Genomic DNA, 20,757 nt, shown 5'->3' on the forward strand with positions numbered 1-20,757 from the left:
AGCATGATAGTCCTCCTGAACATTAGACACATTGCATTAGTTTTATATAAACACATTTGATAAAGTGATAAATGCAATCCCAGGATTTGGGTCGTTTACTTAGCTTTTTGCCATAAATTCCTTCAAGTATCAGTCATAAACATTGAATTGCCATTGACCTGAAAAGTATGCATTATTAAAATTCAAAGATCGAAATAAAAAAGAGAATATGAATTCCCACTTGAATTCATAAATGAAAACCCAAATGGGATCTTCTAAGAACACAATGACCTAGACAGTTTCAAAACCATGTCGGCTTTTGATACTTACTCGAATGTTGAATTCAACCATCGATTGTTCATGTCGAGCCTCAATGTATCCAAGACATTCTTTCATCGTGTCGAGCTGTCGAAGACGGTTAGCATCCATTTAAACCCATCTATGACACAACATTGAAGGGCTGCCAAAATCTAAAACAAAGAGAAAAAGTAGAGATGGCAGTTCGTTTTTTAGCAAATTCAAAGCATTTACAAGAAATAAATTCGTGGGGATCAAGAACTCTATAGGGCCATGGAAGGAATCATGTTTGGTGAATGTGACATTCCGCACCATTGTTAGTGTAATTGAGCTTCTACTCACATCTTGCATTCATCTTGGGGGGATTTCAGTTCATGATTGTTCAAGGGTTGATCTTTCTTCAAGTGATGTAATTGATGAATCAATGGATGAGTGAAGGGAGGGGAATTGCTTTGATGAGGAAAAAATAATGAAGAAATTGGAGAGGATTGAATGGAGTGATAAGAAGAGTAGTGCTTGTTTAACCAGTTTTAGTGGGAGAAGCATTTCAAATATAATTTTGAATAGGAAATGGTATAGGAAATGGCTTTTCTTCACTATTGTCTTAACTGTCTATGCCTTTGGGATTCACCATTATTTATTGCTCCTTACATGATTAAAGATCAATTTCATTATTTTCCATTTTTAGTTGTAAGGGGTCGTTTGGATGCCTATAATTTTTTTAATTGTAAACACATTACACATGAAAAGAGTTTCATATATAATATAAGTTGTTTATTTTCATTCATACTCACAAATACATTCATCATCTAACTAATTATTAACAACATTTATAAAAAGTAAAAAATATTCAATCAACTCTGTATAATAATTTGCAACTAAACATACCAGGAACCTTCATGCACCGTAATGTCTTACGGCAAAGTGGGTTTTGAGGAGTTATAGGACAAATGATCAAATTAACATGATTGTACACATCTAAGTTAATGAAATCACAAATACAGTGAGAGATTATATGCAGTTTGAGCATATAACAAAGTTCAAAAGACAACTAACCACTTCGCCTATAGCATGTCAAAGGTCTAATGAGTTAGTTCCAATCATGGCCAAAAGACATGTCATCGACCTAGTAGGTTGTGAAACCGTGTGCTTGGCACAAGATATTAGCAAATAGGGAAAGTAACAAAATAAAAGCATTCTCCTGATAGTTGTGGGTCCTATTGTGGATAGGGATGCCAATGTTTTCACTAATGGGCTGATCCTAACCCTTCAACCAGTACAACAAATAATTTAAAAATATAAAAAAGAAAAGACCGAAACTAAAAAATTTAGGGCAATCCAAGTCCAAAACTAAGTGGGCTACAACATATGAGTGGAGGTAATACTTTGAAAATGAGAATCCAATCATATAAATAAGATTGATAGTGGATATAAAAGATAGGCTGAACAAACTTTAGGAATAGGTACTTTCATGATGTTAGAAATTAAAATTACTTTTTTACTTTTTAGCTAATAAGTATGTTGTTTACCAAATATGTTTCTCAATTGAACAAGTAAAATCCAAGATAAGTTACTCTAGGCATAAGTAGATTATGTAGTAACATAACTTACCATCCCAACGCTCTCTTAGTGTCCAGGATGACACACAAGTGTGAGACCAAATCCATACATAAGAAAGGTTCTACTATATAAATGCTCGTGCCTAAGAAACGATCGTGCAAGATAAGATCTTAACCATTTTTAATGTATTTAAGTTCGTATAAATCTAATATTATTGCAGTAGGTTCTAAGGCAATTAAGTAACCAAGGTGAATTTTGAAATAACCTTTAGTTTCTGATATTTTTAACTTAAAAATTCAACATGAGTCCTTTTGTCCCAACTCATTCTTGGTTTTACAAATAAGATGACCATTTTACTTTTACGAATTGCCCATTCCTGCTACTGTGTTAATGGAATTTAAGGTATTGAGATTCATGAAATGTAGCACTCCCTTGGCTGGTGGACATAATGTATAAACTTGCATTTCTATAGATAATTGGATGCTTTCTATAACCGATAAAATCATAAATAGTCCAAATTTCTCACACATTAATTATGATATCCAACATATAAATCAAATACATGTGATCATTAAGATTTATGACCATGATTATCAACATTGGTTTTTCAAAACACAGAACCAACAACTCCCCTTACTATCTAAACTAATTATATGTTATAAATATTGGTCTAATCTCTATGTTAATCTTCAATATTGGCTTAGTTAGAATTTTTTTAGTTGATTTAATCGGACCACCGATCTTCATTATGAATCCGTTTGGACTAACCATCTTCAATATAAGTGGAATAAAACATTCGATCTTCGACATTTGCCTAATATAATCATTCATCTTAAATATTGCCCAAGTTTAACTGTTCAACTCCCATATTGGCTTAATTATGTTGTTCATCTTTAGTATTGCTCTTCTTAGATGCACTTAAATGGAGTTGAGCAAGACGATCATTTAGATGGAGTTCAATGGACTTATAAGCATCGAAGTTTGTCAAGGTCTGTCAAAGTATGTTGACATCCGTAAAATGTGCCAAATTTTATATAAAAAAATAGATGAAATATATGTAAGTCCATCTAATTAGGTTAATATGATTATGCTAATATGGAAGAAGAATGGTACTATTAGCCAAATATTAAAGACATAGAATCAAATGCCACTAATATCAAAGATAAACAATTCAAATGAACCAAAAACAAAGATCAATGGGCCATTTAAGAATGTGACCCACGTGCGTTTTGGAGTAGCCTAATGGTGCCCATTCGTCTTAGTAGGGTGCATGTTCTGGAGTTCTTTTTATCTATCATCCACAAACACTTATGTTCTCTTTGGCTCTTATTTTAATTATTCATCAAACATCAAACTAATCAACATGATCATATTTAATATTGGCTTAACAATTAAGTTTATCATTAACTTCATTAAGAGTCTATTTAGATTGATCATCTTCAATATTAAGTAGAGATCGAACAATTTAATCTTCGATATTTGTGCAATCTAATGAACTGACCATCTTCAATACAAGTAAATATCGGACTTTTTGATCTTCGATAGATGTGTAATCTAACTATGTCTTAAATATTGTCTAAGCCTAACCATCTAACTTTGGTATCAACCTAATTGATCATTAGGTTTTAGTATTGTTATACTCATGACTTAGATAAACTTTCACATGCTTTATAAGTGATTAAATGAACTTTGATCAACTTCAACTATATTTTGATGAATTTTGACAAACTTTGACATAGTGTGATAAACTTCAATAAACCTTGAAACACTTTTTCAGACTTCGATAAATTTTAGTGAACTTCAAAGTGTCGAAGTTCTTTAAAGTCTATCAAAGTTCGTCAAAGTTTATCAAAATAATTAAAAGTCCATTGTAATGCATTGAAGCATGTATAAATGCATCGACGTTTGTCAAAGCATGTTAAAGTATGTCAAAGACTATCTAAGTACAACTAATTAGGCTAATATTAAGTATGAATGACCTGATTATGCCAAAATTGAAGACGAACATCAAACTAGGTAGGTATTAACATTAAATGGTCTAAGTTCACTAACACATAAGATAAACAAATGACCAATAGTTAATATTCGCAAAACGTTTAGATCTACCCCGAGGATGAAAATTTAGATTTATTATCCATTTGATATCAATAATTAACCAATTAAGCCATGTATATTTTTTAGTGCATGAATGCCTTGTTGATTGATTTTTCCACTTGCACCATAATTACCTACAAATGGCTCATCATTACTTTTATTAATCATTTGCTTAAAAGGGCAACTACAATCTTCAAAAATTACACTTTTTTACCTCTTTAAATTTCATGTGTCTAAGTTATAATAAAAATTGTCGAGCTATGTCTTATAGAACAAGTAGACCACACTGTAGGGAATAATAGTCCTAATGGACCTCAACCGCTGAAAGCCAAATCCTTCCTAGGGCCCACAATGATATTTATCTGTCATCCAACTTGTTATCATGCAAAACATGAATTAGTGTAAAATATCAGTATTAGTTTAAGTCAAAACTTTTATGGCCCATAAGAAGTTCCCTTGAGCTTTAGATGTGACTTATTTTGGATCTCATACCTTAAAATTAAGGAGAAACGATTGGACAACATGGTCAATACATTACAGTGGGCCCCATTTATTTTTAGAACTCCACGTTTTACGAATTTGTTTTTCAAGGAACCAAACGTGCAGATTGGCCAGTGTACCACACACTAGCCATATAGCTAGAGCTGGGCATCGGACCGGGTCGGATCGGATTAGGTCCAACTCGGCTCGATCCGGATTCTACATGGGCCAATTCAAACTCGGACTGATCCAGGACCGAGTCTGGGTCATCTGACTCGGACCGGCCCGAACCCCTGCTATCCTGAGCCAATCCGAGTCGAACTCAGTCATGAAAACTGAGTCGGATCGGATTGGGCAAAGTTCGGATCGGGCAGAAGAGAGGAAGAAGATCCCATGAAAAAATCTCAGTGTCTTCAGAATGGAGGGCTAGGATTTTCTGGAACTAATAGTCGAGATCAACGGAGAGACATGCTCCCGGTTCCGTAATTCAATCAGATCAACTAAGATGACTTGTGCTGGTTTAACTGCGTTTGGGGAAGCAGATCCACCATTGTGGATGGTGAAAACCTCGCCCTCACCACTGGAAAAACCAACTATAGTATTTAGATATGTACTGACTCTGCCGACAGATCCTATCACCACCGGAGGCTAGGTTTCGATAGGAAACGGATTGGCTACTCCCTGATCAGGGTCAAATATTGCATATCAGACCCCAGTAATTGCCTAAATTGACGTACATGATGAGGCTTAATGGAGTGTTTTACTCGTGTTTTTATTACAGGATGAAATCAGGAGTGTGTATTGAAAATTGATGTTAAAGGCATGGATTTTATGATCCAAAGTCTCCAGAGCATGGGATGGACTCCAGAAAACCAATAGTGAAGATTTTATACGCCTGGGATCTGAGGAAAGCACGATAAAGAGGCTCGAAAAGGGTTCAGAATGCAAGATCACATGTTTCCCGCCATCCGATCAACTCGAAACTTCATACACGTGATAGGGACCATAAATTAACCGTACATATTAAATTTCAGCCATTGACGATCTCGGGAAGTGGTCTAACGGCCAGATAAGCCCCTTAATTCATTAAGTGGGGCCCGCTGGATATCTGGATATACATCAATTTTGGTCCTGACGGTGGAAATAATATGAGAAAAAGGATGGACGGTGCAGATTTCTCAAAAACATTACAGTGGGCCATGTGTATGCAGAGTGTGCATCGTGCACACTTGCACCGGCTGCGCACCGCACCGCTGGGACGGTCAGCGAGAGCGCTGACCCGTCTCTCTCTCTCGCCGCTGCAGCGTCCGCGGAACCCGACCCACAGTCGTCGGTTGTGGGGCCCACCTAGTGTCCAAATGGACAATCCAAACCGTCCATCCACTTCCTGGGGCGGCCATTAGCATTGCCTAGGTGGCGAAAACTTCAAATGATAGCATAGATCGGTTTTAACCGTACAAACGCAGGATGGACGGCAAGACAGAAAGCCACGTGGGCAGCACCGAATCCACCCCAAAACCAGTCAATTCCTACTGATTTTTCGAGCTGAAACCAATGGACGGCGTGGATTCCTGTGAAAAGTCCAATAATGGACCCAACCATCATCGCGGCGTCGGTTTGGCATCCGCGAAACGCACGGATGCTGCCAGTTTTTGCGGAAATGAGTGGGCCCCACTCGTCAACTGTCCGGAAGATCTGATCCGTCCATCGTGTAGAGGGCTTCGAGAGCTTCAAAACCATGTTGATATTCCTCGCCCATGCGTACACACGTGTGCGGTACAGAGGCCAAAAGTAGACTGCCCCGGGACGTTCAAAACTGAGTTTTTTTGAGATTTCTTCTGTGGGCCGCACTAATGGACCTTCAAAACCACCTATTCTTGACTGAAATTTCATCCTGAATCCAATGGACGGGGTAGATTTTCCAAAAAATGCCTCTGTGGGGCCCACCGATCACGGCTGCGAAAAATTGCACTTCGAGTCCTTCTACGCTCTGCCACCGACCCCAGCCATCCAGCAGCTATAGAAGGGGAGTTTTGGACGTGGGAAAGGATTGAGAACCAGGGGATTCCAGATCTGGAGCAAGGAAGAGAAGAAAGAGAAGAAAGAGAAGAAAGAAGAGAGAGATCGATTGGTTTGGTGTTTAATTTTTATGAATTTTATTTAATATTTTTCATGAATTTTATGGGTCACTAATCTTTCAGCTAGGGCTGAGATGAAGCCCCTAATTTGATTAGCTCTTGTATTGGTTGATTTACTTTGAATTTCAATTAATTTGTTTCTTTCTTTAAGTGGGCTTTATGGGTTTAAATTCTATACTTCTCCATCTATGAACTTGATTAAAGTATATATATGGATGTTGTTTGGATGCTTATTATAGGTACTTGTGTCTGATCAAGAACAAGTTTCCTATAGAGGAAGAAACAGGGTGCTTTAATGAATGTACATTCCATGTACCCGACCAAGGATATGGGATATGTCATTCATGGCATTGCTTAAAGGAATTAGACAGTTTGTATGCCCGATTAAGGACACAGATTGTGCTTTCTCTATTTAAGTGGTATCAATCTAGATCAAGGTGAATCAACAGACAAAACAAGGGTTAGGATAATTAGGGGTGGATTCGAAAGTCCTAGTGCCCTCTCTCTGATTGAATTTTCTTCTCTGTTCTTAATTAATTGTTTTTCATAAAATTATGCTTAGTAATTCATTCCATTATTTGTTGGATTAGTTAAGGAGAATCATAGATTTGAATTGTGACGACCAGTCCTCGTGGGAACGATCTCGTAATACGTACCGTATCTACATCTGATTCGTATACTTGCGAGTTTAAAAATCATTTAAATCATGTTGGTTTAAATAAAACATCACTCCCCCTGCCACCAGCCAATGGCTGGTGGTCGGTGCTCTGTGGGCCCCACCATAATGTATGTGCTTCATCCATGCCGTCCATATATGTTTATAGATCATTTTATGATATGAGATCAAAAATGAGGTATATCTTAATCTTAAGTGGACCACATTACAAGAAACAGGGTTGAATGAACGGAGACTATAAAAAACTTTTTTTGGGCCATAAAAGTTTTGGATCAAGTTTATCTTTGTTTCTTCCCTTTATCTAGGTCTGTATGACCTAATCAACGGATTAGATGTCAAAGAAACAGTACAGTGGGCCTTAGAAGGATTTTAATAGTGGATATCCAATCACTATTGTTTTCCTGTGGTGTGGTCCACCTGAGATTTATATCCCTCTCATTTTTATTATCAAGCCCTAAAATGATCTGTAAAAATGGTTGAACGTAATGGATGAAACACATACATCATGGTGGGGTCCACAGCACCGACCACCAGCCACTGGGCTGGTGTCAAGGCGAGTAGTCAATCCGTTTCTGTTTCGATGGGCATTTGAGGTCTTATCAGTGGCAGAAAAATGGTGTTTTGGAAGAGGTTTATGATTTCGTAGTTCAAACTTGGGATGACTCTAATTGCAGAGGAGGCGGTTTTGGAGGCGTAATAAATACATCCAGGTGGTTTTTCAAAAGGTATGCGAAAAGTAATGATAAGCCTTTTACAGTAATTATATTATAATTAAGAAAAATAAAAAGATCATTACAGCTCTTAACTATTCGGCACTCACTTTCAATATCTCATCTAAGATCGCATACATGCATGACGATCTGGACCGTACATAAGATGGGCCCAATTGTAGATAGAGCATAATACTGTACAATGATCCTCCAATTAGTGATCATCAAGTGGATGCTAAAAAGGAATATTCGATGGTCAACATCCGATGAGAAAAAATAAACGGTTGAGATCGTCTAATTAGTGGGTGCTTTAGCTGACTATGCTCCCTAGTCGGGACCACATTTAGATGGTCCAGATTCGTCTCGTGGCATACACGTGTAAGTTGAGGAGTTGGCATGGTTTAGTCAGTAGTGGTAAGTACACTGTAGTCCAGCCATACACAGGATAACGTTGCGTTCAGCCACATATCTAACTACACATGGCATCCTAAAGATCTTGTAGTTGTAAGGACTATGCAAACGCGAATTCCCCACGATTTACTCCGATCGGAGTAGGGAGCTCCAACAACACAAAAGTTCTGTGGGGGCCATTGTGCCCTCACGATTGTGGCGATTATGGAGTTTGCAGAGGAGGCTGCAACTGCAGTTGTTTGAAAGCGCTAAATGGGTTGGACCACTTCAAGCGAATCAAATGACCATTGACAAAACAGGTATGCTCTGAAATCGCTCCTTGTTGAATAGTGCTGGATGAGCAGAGGAGAGGAAGAAGATCTAATGAGAGTGGAATACGGGCGTCGAGCAAAGGAGAGGAAGAAGATGAGCGCTGAAGAAGATCTACCCGCTCCAGGTCAGGTCGAGTCGAGTTAGTCCGGGTCCTTTTGGTTCGGGTTATCGGATCGGATCTGTCTGGATACACCACTATCCAACCCCGACCCGAAAAATGATCGGATCTGGATGGACAGACTCGATCAGGCCCAATCTAGGTTGTCGGTTCTGTTCGGAACGGGTCGGCTCGAGTTGGATCCACCGGATTGGGTCCAATATGCCCACCTCTACATATAGCTGGTAAAAGTACGTGTCGTACAGAGACAAGCGTTGACACTCCTCAGGCTCCGAGTTGTACGGATGGTTCAAAGGAGATCAAAATTACATGGCCCCCACAATGATGTATTTATTATATCCACACTGTTCATCCATTTTTCAAGATCATTTTAGAGAATTATACAAAAAAAAAAAAATCATATCCAAAGCTCAATTGGACCACACCAAAAATAGCAGGAGGATAATGATTTTCACAGTTAGAAAATTCATAGGCCCACCATAACATTTATTTTCCATCCAATAGGTTAATAAGGTCACAGATACAAGGAAAAACAAATTTCATATTGATCCAAAACTTCTGTGACCCGAAAAGGGTTTCAATGGTAGACGTTCAGTGTGGTCCAGTTGATCTTTAGATCTGTCTTATTTTTCGTCCGAAGCCTTAAAAGACGATCGCTCCAAATGGATGAACGTTCGGATATAACAAATACCTCATGATGGGACCACATAACTTGCTGACGCCAATTCACCGACTATATAGCTGTGTCGTACGCCAGCTGATCCGCTTCCCTCGGAACGTGGGGTTTACTATGATGTATGTGCCGTACATCCTCGCTGTCCATCTATTTTTACGTTTAAGGTTAAATTAAAAAAAGAAAAAGTAGATCCAAATCTTAGGTGGACTACACAGGAAACACAGGCTATTGAATACCCACCATTAAAATTTTCAAGGGGGGCACCGGAATGTTTATTCACCATCCAACCGTTGATAAGGTCACAAAGGCTTGGATAAAGGGACCACGTAAATTTCAGCTTAATTCAAAACATTTGTGGCCCCCAAGAAGTTTTTAGAGGTCAGTCACCACTGTTTCCTGTGGCGTGTTCCACCTGAGATTTAGATCTGCTTCAGTTTGGGATTATGCTCTAAATGATCTGTAAAAACGGATGGACGGCGTGGATGTAAGAAAAATACATCTAAATGGGCCCTAGCCAGGGATCCAGGAATCCATTGAAGCCAACGGAAACATCCAAAGCATGGCAGCTGTCATTTGTCAACCTCAACCTTGGAATTGCTGCCGTGATTAAAGATTTAAATAATGATGACTGTCGTTTACAAATTTACAATGCCTATGCAATGTAAATTTGAAAAATAAAATTAAATAAATATATAAAAAGGTGAGGGCAGAGCGTGAAATACTTTATTAGATCCAAGTGAGGTCCGTTAGACTTAGACTTAAAAAACAAACAGATTGCGTCCTGCCTCCGCTGGACAATAATCCGTCCAGTAGTACTCCTAGGGATACAAATCGATGTATAGACTCTATCCACGCCGTCCATTCATTTTTAAAGATTATTTTAAGATACAAAGTAAAAAATGAGATACGATAAAGGGTTCAAATGGACCACAGTGTAGGGAATGAATTATCACCATTAAAACTTCTTGGGAGGAGTAGAAATTTTACATCAGGCTGATATTTTGTTTTCCCTTCATCCACGTCTATGTGACCTTATGGACGGTTTGGATGACAAATAAAATCACGGTAGGTATCATTATCACTAGTGATTAACGGGGTGTGGTTCATTTGAGCATTGGGTATAACTCATTTTTTGTTTGATAAATTAAAATGACCTGGAAAAGTGGATGAACGGTGTGGATAAAATAATTTCATCACTGTAGACCCCACAGATTTCGTTGTTGGACTGATTTGGGTCGAGGCGGGGGCAGGACGCAATCCACTTCCGTGGACTTTGGACCTTGTTTTTTAGTTGGACATTTTTGCCCCTATTTGCACGGACAAAGCTTTTTATTGGATCTGGATACCATAATTAACGGCATTCACCGTGCACTAAAAAATGGACGGATTAGGCTGTGACTACTCCAGTACGGCTGTGCCCTGTGGACCTACCAATATGCATGTGTTTTATCCACCCTGTACATCCATTTAACAGATTATTTTAGGGCATTAGCCCAAAAATGAGTAAGATCCAAATCTCAAGTAGACCACACCACAAGAAATAGTGGTGATTGACTACCCAACATTCAAAACTTCATACGGCCTACTTTAGTGTTTATTTGCCATCCAATCTGTTAATTAGGTTACACTGGCTTGGATGAAGGTTACAACTCAAATATCAGCTTGATGCAAAAAATTTGTGGCCCCTAAAAAAATTTTTAATGGTAGGCGTTCAATTATCACTATTTACTTTGCTGTGGTTCATTTGAGAATTAGAGTAGCCTCATTTTATGTCTTTTATGGTAAATAAGCTGGAAAAATGGATGGACGGAGAGGATACGACACACGCATGATAGCGGCGCCCACGGAGGACTGACCAGCATCGACCGAAACCGGCCTCAGTAATGGTCGTGTCACTACCGAATCCCAGTCGGACGCAACTGGACGCGGAATAGCTACTCATAAAGTTCTGTGGGCCCCACCATGATGTATATGTTTTATCCACACCGTCCATACATTTGGAGAAATCACTTTAGGGCATTATAACAAAGAATGAGGCAGATCCAAGGCTGGAGTGGACCCCCACCACAGAAAATAGTGGGGAGAGTGACGACCACCGTTGAAACCTTCCAAAGGTCCACCATGATGTTTATTTGAGATCCAAACTTTTCATGTGTTAACTCATACATGAAAGCAGGGAAAACATAAATATCAGCTTGATCTAAAACTTTTGTGGCCCTTAGAATTTTTTAACGGTGGCGTGACTCTTGAAACTTTTTTCTGTGGTGGGGTCCACTCGAGCTTTTGATCTGACTCTTTATTTGGCTCATCTTCTAATATGATCTCTAAAATTGGATGGACGGTGTGGATGCAAAACATACATCATGGTGGGGCCTACAGAACTTGGTGACGTCACTTCAGTAGCGAGTCTCGCCACTCAACCTGTGAGTAGCTAATCCGCGTCCGACGCAACTTCGGTGCGAAACCGGTACCTGCTATGTCGGTGGGACCCTGACCGTAGGGCCGACCTCGATATATGAATTGTATATCAAAGCCGTCCATCCATTTTTCCAGCTTATTTTAGGTAATGGTCCCAAAATTAAAGCAGGTAAAAAGTTCAGGTGAACCACACCACAGGAAACGGTGGTCGTTGACCATTACAAACTTATTGTGCGTCCCAAAAGTTGGGTGAGGGTCCAACCCACATCGCTGGTTCCGGGGACCGAACGTCCTGCAAGGGGAAGCGAGGCGGGCCACCATCATTTTGTTTTTCAGAAATCCACTCCGTCCATCCTTTTTGGAAGCTCATTTTAGAAAATGCTACAAAAAATGAGGCGGATGGTAAACTTAAGTGGGCCATACGAGTGGAAACAGTGGGAAATGAGCAACGACCGTTGAAACATTCACATGGCCACAAATGTTTTGTTTCAGGCTAAGGTTTTTTTTTTTTCTTTTTTTTTTTTCAGTTCATCCCTGTGAGAATGACCTTATAAACGGTTTGGATGGCATATAAACATCAACGTTGAGCACAGGAAGGTTTCAACGGTACGCATTTCATTCCCTCACTTTTTCCTCTCGTGTGGCCCCCTTGAGTTTTGGATCGGTCTAACTTTTGTTCGCATATCCTAAAATGATATCCCAAAACGGATCGACAGAGTGGATTTCTGAGGAAAAATAAAAAATTGAAAGTGGGCCCCACCTCGTTTCCCAGCGCAGGAACTTCCTGCGCAAGGCTTTCTGGAAATCCGCTCCCCGGGTTGCAGCTAAGTCGGACGCGGTTTGGCTAGTGACGCTGCCATCAGCCAGGTGGCTAGTGGTCGGTGCTACGTGGACCCCACCATGATGTATTTCATTTATCCACGCCGTCCATCCATTTTGAAAGATAATTTTAGGTTTTTATCCCAAAGATTGAGGTGTAGTTAAGTCTTAGGTGGACCACACCATGGGAAAACAGTAATGATTAAATGTCCACCATTAAAAACCTCTCAATGCCCACTGTAATGGTTATTTGACATCTAACCTGTTGATTAGGTCATACAAACTTGGATGAAGGGAAAAAAATATATCAGCTTGATGGTGTTCAATCAACACTGTGCAGTCAACTTGAGATTTGGATCAACCTCATTTTGTGGCTCACAAGAAGTTTTTAACGGTGGGAATTCAATCAACATTGTGCGGTCCACTTGAGATTTCGATCAGCCTTATTTTTTGGCTCATGTCATCAAATGATACGAAAGAATTCATGGATAAAACACATACATCATGGTAGGGCCCACAGAGAACCGACCATAGCCATTGGCTAGTGGCAGGGTCAGTAGCCAATCCGCTTCCAGCTAAGTCGCGTCCGATTTCCAGCTCCTCGGTGGGCCACAAAAGGAATGGACGGATGGAAAATCTTTCTTAGCCGTTCTAGTATTCTATCACTTTTGCTGCCCAGACGAGTTAACGACCTTGATTTTAAGGCCATCTGATCTACATGGCGTGACACATGTTCGGATGGCTAGGATCTAATCTGCATTTGCTAAGATGGCACACGTGGTATCCTTATACACGCGTGTATGTAAACAATAGCCCATTTTGTATTTCTTTAATTTCCATTGGAAGCTGCGAGAGAGATAGCGACCCCAGGAGAATGGTAGCGGAAACAATAAAGGGGAAATATTTGATACTCTGATAGCGTATGAAATCTCTTCCCATCCTCTCAGATATTGTACAGCTGTCAAATATTAACTAAAAATGAATCTATATATATACACACACACCCACAAATAGTGTTTCTTGATATGTAATAACTCCTGATACATGGACAAATTTTTATTGAAATAAGACCGTTGGATTTTTTTATTTTAAACTGTCCAATAAATGTCCACCAATCCGCTACTAAGGTAGTAAAAAAAGGGTAATTTTTAGTTTATTATGCATCAAAAATGTTAAATATAATTTTTAAGGTTTAATTTAAATTAAATTTATGGAAAATATGCAATTTCTAAGTAAGCTCTAAGTGCCTGTGCATCATCAATCATTCTCTACCTGAGTATCAACGTTTTTCCCAGGCTGCGGGGAGAGTGAAAACGTACAAAACTAAGACGATTCGCGCGAGTGATAGAACAGATAATTCAATGGGTCAAGTGCCAATATAGCATATATGTGAGAGATCCGATCCATTCATAAGATGAATCTTATAACTTAAATTTTGAAAATAAAGAACCAGATCGTTTCACTAACTATTTCGTCCACAAAATCCAGGTGAAATTTTAACAGGTATCCAACGGGTGGCTCATCGAAAGAGTGTGAAAGCCTAACTATCCGGTGAATGCCCGGTCAAAGTGAGCCCCACCTGACGAATAATCCAGATACCGTACAGGTGGCGAGAATCGCCCCCTCCATTCTCACCTCCGCGAATCGCCTTAGAATTTGGTTGTGATTTAATGAGGACGGGTTGATGGACAAAAGGACCGTACGAGAGGCATCAACGTGGGAGATTGAAGCCCGTGATGAGCTTCTCGACGTGAGACGAGCCACGACAACGTAGTCCTCTTCAGAGCACGTGGCTGCTCTTACGACCTTTCATCTCCCCTATATAAGAGGGCCACCTCCTACCGTCCATTCATTGACTATTATTCCGCATTATTTTTGCAAGCACGCAACACTCTCAAAAGGCTCTCTCTCTCTCTCTCTCTCTCTCTATCTCTCTCTCTCTCTCTCATGGGGAGAGCACCTTGTTGTGAGAAAGTGGGGTTGAAGAGAGGGAGATGGACGGCTGAGGAAGATGAGATCTTGATGAAATACATTCAAGCTAATGGGGAAGGGTCATGGAGATCCCTACCCAAGAATGCAGGTAGGCATGTGTTTTTAAGTTCCTTTTGGATGGTTTTGCTGGTGGGGCCACATTCGTTGACGGATGGATGATGGGGATCAGCTCATCTGATGGTTTCTAACTTTAATTGGATATGACCCATATGTCGCATTGGACGGTTGGTGTTAACTATCACCTTGCCCACGACCGAATGGGAAGAACTGTGGTCAGGATCATCCGTTTACCATGTTCTTTAAGCCATGAGCCATCCTTAGTAGGAACTAGCAGTTGAACGGTTCTGATCATCCGTTTACCATGTTCTTTCAGTCATAAGCCACCCTCAGTGGGAACCAGCAGTAGAACGGTTCTGATCGTCCGTCCATGGCTTCATGCGGGCCCCTTCCGGGGAGATGTCCACCAACCGCGAGGCCCATTGTGATTCTTAACACGTGCGTACGGAATACTTGTGCGAGATCTGAGCTTTGCATCTGGTTTGCAAATAATTCTCAGATATTCTGCCCGAAAAATCAGGCAGTTCCATCCCTCAGCTGGGTCACAATGTACAAAGTAAACTGATGGACAAAACAACTTTTTTTCCAGCCGTCCGTTTATGTTGTATGATATGGCCCACTTTTTTTTTCTTTTGTTAGCTTGTTAGGACACCCTACTGTCAGTTCACACTTCACTGTTAGCCACCCCAAATAGGGAATCGATACCAAGACCTCGGTGATGATATGAGGTATCCATCACCGACAACTGAAAGTGTGAAGTGGCCTTATTTTTAGGCCAGAAGGTCTAAACGGTACAACCCACCTGATGAAAATATCTGATCTCACACGTGTTCCACGTTTCATGTGTAGTAATTTATTTATTTAATAATTTTTATTTATTTGGAATTTTGAAGGGTTGTTGAGGTGTGGGAAGAGCTGCAGATTGAGGTGGATTAATTACCTAAGAGCTGATTTGAAGAGAGGGAACATTTCTCCTGAAGAAGAGGAACTTATCATCAAGCTTCATGCTTCTTTGGGAAATAGGTGAGATGAACGGTCCATGGGCCATGGGTGCTTTTTACTCTCGTTTTCATACAATTATTTGTATTTTAGTGTCATAGCTTTGCTAAGCCCACAATGGTATAAGATCTACTCCGTTCATCAGAGGTTTACCACTACGTAGATGCCCTGGCCCAAGACTCAGGTCGGTCTATTCGTCGGATAGGCCACAGTTTACGAAAAAATTGGAAGGCTGAGAAAAATTGACTGAGCTTTTTCTATACATACAGCTCTTCTAACATTGTGGCACACTGATGAGTGGACCGAATTTCTTTCTGAGGGACATATAAATAGTCGTACCACCAGATGGACGGCTTGGATTTTGTAAAATTTTCGTCTACGCTGGTACATACGGTGGCGCGTACATGAGGTGCTTTATACCCGCGTGTGCATAACAAAGTTCGCGAGCCAGGCGTCGACGCGCGTTTGTCGCCGTGTATTAATCATGCACCGTTTAAGTGGCGTACAAGGACGCCTGGTTCAATCCGGAGGGTTCTTGTGGGCCCCACCGTATGACTTTTCTTTTTCTTTTTCTTTTTCAAACGGTGAAATGAATGCAGCTTTGCCTGTGGTGTGAATGGGTGTGTGTTAAAAAAAAAAAAAAAAAAAGGGCCTAGAAATTGGGAAATGACACTTGTGGGAGTATGATCTGATTCCACGGTTCCAGTGCATTAATTTCACCGGTTGATTGTCAGATTCGTTTGATTTTTGGGCTATCCACCGTCCATTACGGGTCTCGTGACTTGGGTGGCCAAGATTGGTTTGCACATTGACCACTTTACAGTAAATGCACCGCGAGATAATTTTTCCCGTGCTCACCACCCCCAGTGGGGCCCACATGCAAAGATGGCTATATAATCGGAAGCATCCATCATGTGGGGGGCTATTTTGAACGGCCTATCAACCAATACTCATGCTGAAACAATTATCCTGACCATTGATTTACTAGTTGAGTGTGAGCTATTTAAATTTTCCTTTCAATGGTCCACATTGAACTACACATATCAATGGTAGAATCATTCATTCAGCGCACCCAAAACAAGGACGGTTATGATCATCTGACCAAGACCACATGTGGGCCCAAAAAAAAAAAAAACACTCATGCACTGGACTTGTCCTTTCCTTGTAAGGGTTTCTATCTTTTCACACTATTTATTGATGTGGGGAAAAGGTAGAAAAAATTGAAAAACATTTTCTGAAAGTGATGGTGATGTTCATGGCCCACCAAGAAGAGATGATGATAATCATGTGGTACTCGTCTTTTTTGCAGGTGGTCATTGATAGCTGGGCATTTACCAGGAAGGACTGATAATGAAATAAAGAATTATTGGAATTCCCACTTGAGTAGGAGAATTCACATCTTTAAGAGGCCCACCAATGATGGGGTCCCTGTGATCATGGATATTGGAAAAATCAACGGTCGACCAAAGAGAAAGGGTGGTAAAACAAGTGGGACAGCTACAAAGAACAGCTCCAACAATGTAGCAACAAGGAAAGAGAGAAAAGAAACCATGGCCCACCTAGAGAAAGAGGCATCAAATCCTACCTTAGATCAAAATGAGGAGAGTGAAAGTATGGTTTTAGGCAGTGTGGGGTCATCTGAAGAGAAAGAAGGTGGGGTTCTAAGCCCACATGAAGGGTCAGCTAATGGGCCCATTTGTTCTGATGAAGGGATGGGAAGTGGGATAATGGATCCAAATGAGGAGACAGAAAGTGGGGTCTTGGATCCTAACCAATTGCTGGAAAATGGTTTCTTATGCCCTGATGGTGGGATAGAGAGTTGGATGGTGGACCCTGATGAGGATAGAGGATGTGGGGTTTTGGGTACAAGTGAGGAGAGAGAAAGTGAGGCTATGGTTGGTAAGGAGGAGAGAGAAAGTGAGGCTATGGGTGGAAATGAGGATGGAGGTGAGAGTGATGGATGGTCTTCTTCCATGGCCCATGGTTTTGATGATGTGGGGTGCTTGCAAGATGAATGGTTGGATTGGGAGTTGGATGGTAGGATGAGGGATGATGGAGGGGAGACATGGCAATGGCTGTGGGAGAGTGATATTGAAGAGCTGGAGCATGAGAAGTTTGCCACTTGGCTTATGTCTGCTGATACAAATGTTTTGTGAAGGGATTGTAATAAAAGCACAGAGCATGACTTATGTGGTCCAGATCCTACACATGAAACGTGTACCCAGCATCATCCATCCATTTGTAGTGGCCACATATCTCGATTCTGATCAGCGGCGAGAGATGTTTGGTACACAATCTCTTGTGTACTATTTCTTGTGTACCAATTGGCACACAATATGTATAACATGGTATCAATAAAGATTTGTGACCGTTTGGTGTGAGATACGTCCACCCTCTCTCTCTTTCATACACACACACGCATATATATATATATATATATATATATATATATATATATATAGCTCGTGCAAACTTTTTGAGAACTTGTCATACTTGATGTGAGTCCCGAATCCAAATGGTCCACGTGATGCAGAACCCCATGAAACCTCTAAGGGCAAACTTATACTTCGATCCAAAACTTGGCGGGCCATGGAAAAAGAAAACACTTTCCTCCCTTGATTTGCATCTCTTTTCTATAGCTCACCAGAGTTTTAGATCAGTGTGAAAATTAGTCCCTTGAAATTTCATGGGATGTCGCATCACATGGACTGTTCGGATTAGAAGTCCATGACACTTGTGCAAAGGTGTGAACATACACAGGTGCGTAGGTGAGCATCTCTCTATATACATAGAGAGAGAGAGATGTGACCCATCTCACAAGGACAACTGGCCATCTCATGAGGACAGTCTCCGGCGCCTGATCCACTCACTAGGTGGGGCATACTTTCCACTTATATGTTTGAGTCAATCCATAGATTGTCCATTGATTACAACATTGCAGCCCATCTCACGAGGATAACTGCCTGATCCACTCACTTGGTTGGCCATCCTTTCTACCATATGTTGAGTTGAACCGTCGATTGTCTATTGATTCTAACATGGTCACCCATCTCATAAGGATTGTGGGCTATACTTTCCACCTATAATTGGACTCAAAGGTTGATTGTCCATTAATACTAGCACTGTGGCCTATCTCACAAGGATAATTCCCTTTTTGTTGCATGGATCCAATAGTGCAATAAATTTGTGAGGATCACTTTCCACATATATATTGAGTCAAATCATTCATTGTCTATTAATTCTAACATTGTGGCCCATCTCACGGTGATCATTACATGATTATTGTACCATGTGATCTTCACAGTTGAGTGTATTGTTTTTCCGGATGTTATAATTAAGAACCGTGCTAGAGTACCTCACTTAGCCACCCACTTGGGTTACTTTCATCGAGGGAGTGCCATGTGTAGGACCTATCATGGCGTCTCGGTTGGTGAACCAATTTATTTGATGTGACTTATCAAAATCTTCCATACAATGGAAATTTAGATGTAAGTTTATAAAATAACCCACTTAAATGTTGAATCATTTTGATTTTTGGAATCAAGTACAAACAAAGGATGGTCTAACTAATCAAAAGGATGGATTTCATGCGCATTAAGAAAAAAAATATAATAACCTAAGTAAAGCACTTAGATGGGTCACACAAGGAGATGGGTGTTTTTATTTTTATTTTTATTTATAAAATATTAATTCCTACAAAAATCTTCCTTTCTCTCTCTCTCTCTCTTTCTAGATGGATCTAAGTAAAAACGATTCCACAGTGAGAGAATCTTCCTTTGTCTCGATTTCGCTGGAATGATCACGTGCTACTTCGTACATAATTTATGTCTTGTCTCTCATGCGGGACAGAAAGACTTAGTAGAATCTTTTTGACTTTATAGGTAAGATTTTTCTCTTCACTCATTGCTAGACGACAATAAATACAATGGATGCATACAGTCTGAAATATATAAACCTTGTGGACCGTACCTGAAATTAAGCTCTTTAGCTTTGTGAAATCTATTAAAAATTGATAGATCAAGAATAGTAGAAAAAAGATTTTTAATTCTTTTTTTAATATTATTATATTTGTGAAGAAAATGGTGCTCTAATGATTGGCTGCTCACTAGTGAACGTGGTCAGGTGGTGCTTAAAGGAATCAAATATAGATTGTGTTAGATTCGGAATCAGATCCATACATATATAAGTTATTGGTAAGAATTTGATTGGATCAATGACATTATGATCAAGCCATGTGGACTCTAATTTCGAGCATGACTTTGAATTTTCTATGGGTTAGATCTGAATTGGGTCTTGAATTAGATCTATTAGGAATGTGGATTGACCTTGAGATTTTAAAAAATGAAATTTTTTAATGGGCCGTGCACAGCTTTAATATTTTAAAATCACCCAAACAATCTTAAGGCATGTTGGATGCATAAAAAATTCATGAATAATATAAATTTTTAATTGCACAATTAATGTGTAAGGGTTAACCTTAATCTATAATTTGGTAAGTGCCCTTGGCAAAAGGGACTTAGATTCGATAGTGACCCCTCTAGTATTGAAGTTGGTATTGGTTGGTGCTGGGAAAGATATATGGGCCATCCATTTTATTAGCTTATTTTTCAGCATGAGCCTAAAAAATGAGGAAGATCCAAATCTAAGGTTGACCACATTATAGAAAAAATTAATGGTAATTGAATGCTCACCATAAAAACATTTCAGGGCCAAAAAAGTTTTGGATCAAGCTGATATTTGTTTTCACTTCATTTAGGCCTGTGTGACCTAATCAACAGGAAGTTTTTAATGGTAGGTGTTCACTCACCACTATTTCCTGTGGTGTGGTCCACCTGAGATTTGGATCTATCTCATTTTTTGGATCATGCCTTAAAATGAGCAAGAAAAATAGATGGACGGTGTAGATAAAAGGCATACATCATGTTGGGGCCTATAGAGCACTTACTAATATCCATGTCAGTGCTGAAGGGTCAATATCGAATCGAGTCCAAACAAAAGGGGTATAAATCATGAAATTATTA

The 20,757-nt window shown here is 39.9% G+C and overlaps 1 protein-coding gene across 1 annotated transcript; it reads left to right on the top strand.

Annotated features, from left to right (window-relative positions):
• The first annotated feature begins 14,573 nt into the window (after nucleotides 1-14,573).
• On the top strand, nucleotides 14,574-18,117 carry LOC131231188 (transcription factor MYB111-like). Its single transcript, XM_058227302.1, has 3 exons — nucleotides 14,574-14,768; nucleotides 15,631-15,760; nucleotides 17,046-18,117. The coding sequence occupies exons 1-3, from the start codon at nucleotides 14,636-14,638 to the stop codon at nucleotides 17,890-17,892; spliced, it is 1,110 nt and encodes a 369-aa protein (XP_058083285.1). The 5' UTR covers nucleotides 14,574-14,635; the 3' UTR covers nucleotides 17,893-18,117.
• The last annotated feature ends 2,640 nt before the right edge of the window (nucleotides 18,118-20,757 follow it).

Source organism: Magnolia sinica, chromosome 17 (assembly GCF_029962835.1).
Source record: "Magnolia sinica isolate HGM2019 chromosome 17, MsV1, whole genome shotgun sequence".
Taxonomy (NCBI): domain Eukaryota; kingdom Viridiplantae; phylum Streptophyta; class Magnoliopsida; order Magnoliales; family Magnoliaceae; genus Magnolia; species Magnolia sinica.